Source organism: Alosa sapidissima, chromosome 8 (assembly GCF_018492685.1).
Source record: "Alosa sapidissima isolate fAloSap1 chromosome 8, fAloSap1.pri, whole genome shotgun sequence".
Lineage (NCBI taxonomy): Eukaryota > Metazoa > Chordata > Actinopteri > Clupeiformes > Clupeidae > Alosa > Alosa sapidissima.
Window position 1 is genome coordinate 21,023,957 of NC_055964.1, and position 7,936 is coordinate 21,031,892.

Below are 7,936 nucleotides of genomic sequence, written 5' to 3' on the forward strand. Positions count from 1 at the left end.
TCTGAGGATAAGGTTGGCCTAGACTGAATTTTAGAGGGCAGTCCATTTTCCTTTGAGAGCACTCCATTTCCCTCTCCTTTCCTTTCTATTCCTCCTGTGATTCAGTAATGCTTATTATGGTCTGTTTCCGTGACCTTGGTGCATGAACTGGGCAAAGCCCTTGGTTTGAGTTTAATACACACTTCCCATGAGCTGTGCAGCCAGCCATTCCTCTGCTGCACCCTAAGGGCATCATGCACACACTCTCCAGCCCCTAGAGCCTACAGTCTCCTCAGACACAAAACAGCCTCGTCACTAGTGCTGAGCCACAAGCACAACTCCTCCTCGACCATCACCAGAGGATTTACATCCAGCTGCACGCACGCACGCACGCACGCACACACACACATACACACACACACACACACACACACTCCTGTCATGGCAACCGAACAAATCCCCATTTCAGCACTATAGCCTCTGACTCCTCCTATTTCCTCCTACTACTAAGAGCTGTGTAAAGAGAGAACCCTTTTTGCCCACAACCCCATAAGCTGACCCAAAGCCTCCCAGTGTGGGGTCCGGCTTCTCGGTGGGACGCGACTGGCATTTAAGAGTAATTATGAGGTGCTCCCTACACAGTGCAGTGACATAGATCGGCATTTGACCTTTGCCGGGAGCGGCGAAGAAATCACCGCTCCAGGGTCAGAGAAAATCGAAGGAATTAGTGAGGCAAAACAACAATATCCACATGATTAGAGTAGGCTTCTTCTAAAGAGGATTTAAAGCTTAACTTTTTAAGATTTACAAGACTTATGCTTAGGACATACAGTAATTGAATAAGGCATTTGCATAAGGATTATCGTGCAAGTTATAATTCATTTTTATGTAATATGTCAAGTAGATATTTATTTTAATGTATACATGGGAAATGTGATGGATGAGCATGAAGATGATGTGTGAATTATTGAGCTAAGAAATTAGAAATAAGATGGATTACACCACGACAAGCTATGCTTGCCACACACTTGGCTTACTGGCTCACCCATGATACTGTATGAGTGGAGAAAGGGCTGTGCTAAGGAAGCACTGATATATCAGATATACCTGCATTTGGTATGCATTTGAAGGGGCACATTGAAGTATACTGCTTATCATCCACATTAGAGGAGTGATAACTGTTATGGCAGATGCAAGAGAGAATGGTTCTTTTTGCCCACATTTACATTTTATTGATAACTCAGCTCAGAAGAAAACCAAATGCAAAAAAGAAAGCTGCAAATTCCAGCGCAAGTTAAACCAGACAGTAGATTAAAGAACGGCCTCTGTGAAAACTTCACTGCAGCAGAAGAGACATCAAAAAATAACGCAAATCAATTATGAAAACTTTTCCCTTAACGAAAAACAATGCTTTGAAGCTGGTTTCTCTGTCCATAACAATATGCTCACTTCTAGTTTAATAGGAAAAAAATCTCCCTTGAGATGTTCACAATTCTTAAAAATCAAAGAAGCCAAAGAAGGCAGTAAACATCTGCTATATATTTGAGGACCATGCTGTAGGAACAGCAGGTCATGGGGCAATGGCAAGATATATAGTATGTGTCTAAGAGAGCAACTGTGAAAGGAAATCCTATTACTATAACTGGTAGTTATTTTCAACGACTGATTAGTATCCAGTTGCTGACAGGCATCTGAAACGTGGCATCGTTATTTCATCATGCTCATAAATCTACTAAGGTACAAAATACATATAACAATGACTGCCTGACACTATTGTCTTGGTTGTCTTGGTTCTCAGATAACTGTTGGAGGGGGTCAGGTTCACCAAATCAGTCCAGCTCACCGGAAGTATAAAAGGATGATAGGAATATAATTCAACAGGAATACAGACAGAGACCCTGTAATGAATAGGGCAGCAAATGATGTAGCTCTCTCTGTCTCTCTCTCTCTCTGTCTCTCTCTCTCTGTCTCTCTCTCTCTCTCTCTCTCTCTCTCTCTATCTCTCCTCCTCTCACTCTGTCTCCTCAACTTTGAGTTATGTGAACACAGCAATGTAGTGTGCTAAATAATGCCTACAGCAAGGCTTGATTGACGCGTTCACAGTAGTGCTGTGCAGCAGTCCGCTGGGAGCGTGTTTACTAAACAAACAGGAAATTACTTGAGTTCTGACATCAGCAGTACAAAAAAGACTGCTGAGATTCAGCTTTACAATACTGCACAGAAAAAGAAACAGCGGGAAACATGTCGTGTTGAAAATCCACAGAATTAGGATGTACAGTAGAACCACTCAAGATGCAAGATGCAAGATGATGCTTCTAGTTTTTGTAACACACAAAAAAAAATCTATTCTCAAAATATGACTCATAAAGATTTACTTACAAACCCTGACTTTTATACTAACAGTGCCCGCCCCCCACACACACACACACACACACACACACAAACACACAAGTAGTACTCCACCATTTGGCACAGTGTTTTTTCCATTATCATTTTTAAAGCCAATGGGTCTATTTCTGCTCTTTTCCACTCTCTTGCAGCACAGAGAGCGGGCACTGTCTGAGCTGGCAGCCTTAATGGAGACGTTGGGAGCTTCTTTTTTTTGGGGGGGGGAGAGACCTGGGGCTCACTCCTGTTCAAGAGGGCAGAAAGCTAGTCAGTGGTCGCTCTGATTTTCACCGCCCCCGTGAACATCTACTCACGCTGGGGAGACAGACAGTGGCGGCGGCACCATGGAAAAGTAAGCTCGGCTACAAAACAACAACCACAACAACAATACAGAAATGGCATCTTGTTCTCCACCATGTAGCAGCACCTTGCTGAACGCCCACGATACAGAAAAAGCATTTCATTTCCATTTTTACTGTATTTCCACATGAATTGTTTATGGAAATATGTATTCGTGCAGTTGCTTGCATGGAATATTAGAGGGAAATAATCACTTGTGGCCATGGCTTTCAAACATTAATCTTTCAGAACTGGCTTGACAACATTGTTCCAGATACAATACAAACATCAAAACAGACATGCTGCTTTAAGCCAGCACAGAAAGCAGTTGTGGTCCTGTCACCAGGGGCACTTATCTCTGTACATAAAAGCAACACAAAAATTGCCATAGAACAATGAAGCATGAAGTTAAATATAGCAGTTTTAGGTTCAGCTGTTGACCAGCCCACAAAAAACATTCTCTCTTCCACATCAGATTTCTTTTCAAGTCATTCAAATCACACCAACAGACACACACAACCAGAAAGGATTTCCCATGTGAGAGGTGTGAAAAATAGAATGAAAGACTAAACGATTCCAAAAGCAGAAATGAAGATGGTAGCGGTGATGGAAGGTGAAGATGGACTATTTGGGATTTCATGCACTATTGACCAGCTCTTCGCATCATTATTTTCTTGTTACAAAGACCTAGGGAGTTTTTCCTCTAAAAATAGAAAACTGACATGGCTCTGTCCATCTGGCCCACCTGCAAAGCTTTGGTGAGGATTATGCACTGAAAATTTCCTGCCACTAAAGACCAATATGGAAGCGAATGGGAAAAGAGGAAGCAAAGATGCACTCTGTTTCTTGCTTAAAGCATCAACAGGCAAGATTATTATTTTATTTAAGCTATGTATTGCATTTAAAATATACTTGAATGTGTTCAAACATGCAGTGTATCCTAAAACAGACCAAAAACTCATAAGGCCTCTGTGCATCAAGTTCATTGAGATACAAATATACTGTATTCCTTCCTGCAGTTTCTCAGGCAAAGCTGGTGACGTTAACCAATCAGAGCATGACACTGGCTCAGAGTCAGGGAAATGTCAGTCAAACAGACAAAACAGGTGATAGGCTCCATGAGCCCAACAGGAAGACCAAGAGGAGGGACGACTGAAGAGCTTGGCCTTAAAATCTCAGGCAAAAGTTGATTGATTTGTATGTATTGAATGTTGTCGCCATAATTACTAGCAGTACAATCAATGGCCTCTATGCCCACTGGAATCACCTGACCACTGCATACAGGTGTCGTTGGGAGTTTCAAAATAAAATAATTATGCTGTTCAGTGCTCTCATTTTGTCATCTCCTACGAAGGAATGAGGCCAATCCTGACTCTCTCTCTCTCTCTCTCTCTCTCTCTCTCTCTCTTTCTTTGTCTCTCTTTCATATACCCACACACTCACCCACCAGCAGACACTGCCACATTCACTCGAGTGCATTTCTGTTCGAGTTGTTCTGCCTTTTGATCTCTGGACTGATAACAGGCACCGTGCTGACGGTTGGGGAAGAGTCTGAAGTTCACTCTTTCCTTTCAGCTGGGGATTTGCACATCATAAAGCCAAGAGGCAGTATCCTATCCTGCCCGTTAAAGGACTACACCATTGTAACGCAACGCACCATTATGTCCGCTAAGCTGCAGTACAAGGTGCCTTTTGTGTGAACACACAATGTGGCATATAAACATGTTACCCACAAAACACACGCCTGGCTTTTACAGTGAAGACAAGTCTTCCTCTTCTTTTGACTTACTGGAGTGACACATAAACACAGGAATGGAAGAGATTTATCTGTAAACAACTGACAGTCAAGACTGCCACAATTAATGTATCATGTCTGACTTTGGATTGGGCAAAGTCTTCTGCACATGCTTAAAGACTTGACATTGGGATAAATGTACACTACATAGCCTGCTACACAGCCAAGTCAGACTAGAACAGGCTCCACACATACAAAAAGCACATAAAGACTTATCAAATCTGCTAACTCAACTTAAAAATGGGTTTTACAGTGTAACTAGTCAACACTTGGTGGCTTGTGATGACAGTCACTGCAGTTGGGGGACCTTATCAGCCACTAGGGGGAGAGTGTTCTGCCAAACTCGGTACACATTTTACCCAACAAAACCTGACACTAGAATCGGATTCTGTTTAAACTCCACCAACCAACGGAAATCAACTGGCAATGACTATGGTCCAACAAGAGGACTGTGAAACCTTTGAAGTGTGGCACTCGTCGTGACTAACATGGTGTAAGGGGGGTATATTTGGCTATTCAACCCAGGGCAAGAGGGTGGATATGCAACAGTAAGAGGGAGCCGGGCAGATCGACATAATGCCACGGATTTTGGGTCTATTCAACGACATAAATCACAGTGACTTTGTGAATAGCCTCATAAAGCGGCGCCATTGCCATTCAACGCACGGAGCCCTTGTGCTTCATCCAGCATGCAGATCATTAAGGAGTCTCCTCGGCAATCAAGTAATGCCCGCGTGATGAAATGCCTTGAACCGGCGAAATAAAGAATGCAATGTTCTGTTTTCCTGTGTGGCATTCTTCTTTCTCCCCTTCCACATCAGAGAGAAAGATTAGATGCGGCTTATATGACAATGTCAAAAGTTAGTGGATCTGTGCTATGGACGATGTATGTCATCAGTGATAATAAAAGAGGTCACACATTTTATTTTCATTTATCAATAAGATAGTTCTTGTCAACTGCGTTGTGCATGCTATTGGTGGCGTTTGCCTGATATATGTAGCCTATGTATGATGGCTGTGTAAGCTATATATTCCAACTTGCGTGACCAATGAAACGTGACCAGTGACGAAAGGGTGACTTTATTTTTGGAATTGGCTACCGTCGTCCTTTTTGAAGTCCATGGTGATAAGTCAAAATGGCAGCCGAGGAAAATTAGCTATTGATGACTGAGTACTGGACACATCAAGATTACAGCTGAAGGGACGGGGTTTTTTTTACTGGAAAGAAGAGTCAAGTGATTGGATGTCAAGATTGTTTAGCCTTCTTGATCACCCTGGTCTTGACTGAACAACTAATTATCATCCATACTGAAAAAAAATGAAGTGATTTAATAATATCAACTATCCTCTCATATACGACATCTCTCTAATCAGGGTACAACTAATGTTTTAGTTTTTTTAAGGGGAGGGAGGGGCGGTTATAACAATGATCCACTTGCGCCTCTTCTAGACGACAGCAAAATGTATTAAACGTCCATAGCCTACTGTGCATTAGGATCTTACATAAAAATAATTTAAGTCTAGTTAAAAATCCGTTGGCTAACATACTGACTTCACTTTTCTAGAAGCCACATGAATACTTTCATCTATCTCTCTCTCTCTCTCTCTCTCCTTGTGTTTGTGTGGAAGACCCATTAGTCCATTTGGAAGCATAAAAGTACTCAGTCATATAGCACCCTTGACTGAGGTCCACTGTCTCTACCCTTCTCTAATGATTCCTGCAACCATACAACCATTATGAAATACGTACTCTCTCTCTCTCTCTCTCTCTCTCTCTCCCACGCGCATCCATACACATCAGGGATGCCAATTTTCTATTTTCTCGTGCTTTCCCTGCACACACTGAACAAAATTAAAAAGCCATATATTAAAGATTTGTTCTGCTTTAATACCAGCTGTTTGGAGGTATAGTGAATGATTTGTCAAACCACCTGTTCTTAGTAAATAGCCTTCCTATAATGACCACAGCAATGCGCAGTAATCTACCAACATCAAATATCTGGTCGACAATAACGTAGTAGCCTGTTATTTGAATGTATTATCACGAGTAAATGTAGCCTATTCACATTTAGAGAATGCATTACAATTACCCCAAAGGAATAAACAAAGTACTATCTGGAAAAACCATGCCCATTTAGCCACTACAGGGACAGTGCGTGGCAAGATGTTGTGTATCTGAAGGGTGACATCGACAGGGGACCCTGGGGATAGCTTGAGCTCCGCATTGGTCTTCAACAGTTTATTGTACGAATAGAATATTTACATTGTTTAGCTTAATTCAATAATATGCAATGTATTTGGAATTGCCTACAACTTATAAAACGTCCAAAGTTTCAACGGATTTCCTGCCGGAGGGGAAGGTGTCAGTGTTAACTATAACTTACCGATATGTATGATTGAATCGGCAAGCAAGGGCTTCCACTCCTGACACCAAATAGTGACCAATAAGACCACTGCCGGAAAAACTTTCATCTCTCCCGCTGTTCGAGGTTATTTTCCGTAATGTAGGCAGGCGATTTTAAATCCCGAGTGATTGAAGATTTAGTCCAGATAGATGATTTCCTTCTCCGGTGCGTCCGCTCCCTGGGATTTTGGGGGGCTTGAATGAGACAGTATTGAGCAGAGCGAAGCAATTTCCAGACGCTAACCCTTTTTTATAACATCCTCTTTCCGTCAAATCATCCTGAATGCGCAAGATTTCTTCTTGTTCGAATCCAAAGCAAACTCACCCGTGCAGAGTCATGAACGACATCAAAACCAGATTGTATTAAGCATGTTGTCACGATGGTCTGCTTCTTTAATGCGACTCAGAAACGGACCTCCGACAAGATCAGAATGGACCGTGATCCATGCCTCAGACACGACGCATTCGTGTCAGCCTCACCGAACCAAACATTTAAAGAATAACTTCCTTTTTCGTGAAGACGCAGTAAAGCGCTCCTAGAATTCAGTCGACCGAAGCGTCAAAACGGATGAATTCGGGCTGAAAAGAAACAAAATCGACGAGCCCTTTTATTCCAGAGTACCGTGGAACAGTGAGGCGACACTTTTTCTGCGACAGAAAGAACTGTATTTCAGTACAGAGCGCGCAATGACGCTCCGCATGCGGATTCCCGTTAGCATTTGTTGGATAAACCGTGCTGAGTGGGAGGAGGAGGCTAGGGGAGGGATGCAACTAGACGCACAGCATCAGTAGCCGGTCGCGTTCGGTGTAGGACTAAATTACCTTAGAGGAAGATAGACGGAGAGAGAGAAAGATGCAAAGAGGGAGGGGTGGTAACATAATCATGGAGAATGGTAATCTGTGAGGCTCTAGCTCCTCCCCAGTCCGGCAACTTGCACTCTTGCTCTCTGCAACAAATGAAGACATGATTTCAATCACGTCTTCATTTTACTTGTTAGGAAGAGTTTTTCATGACACTATTGAACTATAGA

The 7,936-nt window shown here is 42.5% G+C and overlaps 1 protein-coding gene across 3 annotated transcripts in view; it reads right to left on the reverse strand.

Annotated features, from left to right (window-relative positions):
• grid2 (glutamate receptor, ionotropic, delta 2) overlaps positions 1–7,702 on the reverse strand; it is a 324,417-nt gene extending 316,715 nt beyond the window's left edge. For all 3 annotated transcript variants that reach the window (XR_006033507.1, XM_042100271.1, XM_042100272.1), the window contains exon 1: positions 6,886–7,702. Coding sequence is in view for 2 of the 3 variants with exons in the window: in XM_042100271.1 (XP_041956205.1) it covers positions 6,886–6,973 (88 nt within the window). In the remaining variant the exon portion in view is untranslated. The remainder of the gene's footprint in view (positions 1–6,885) is intronic.
• Between the last annotated feature and the right edge of the window lie 234 nt (positions 7,703–7,936).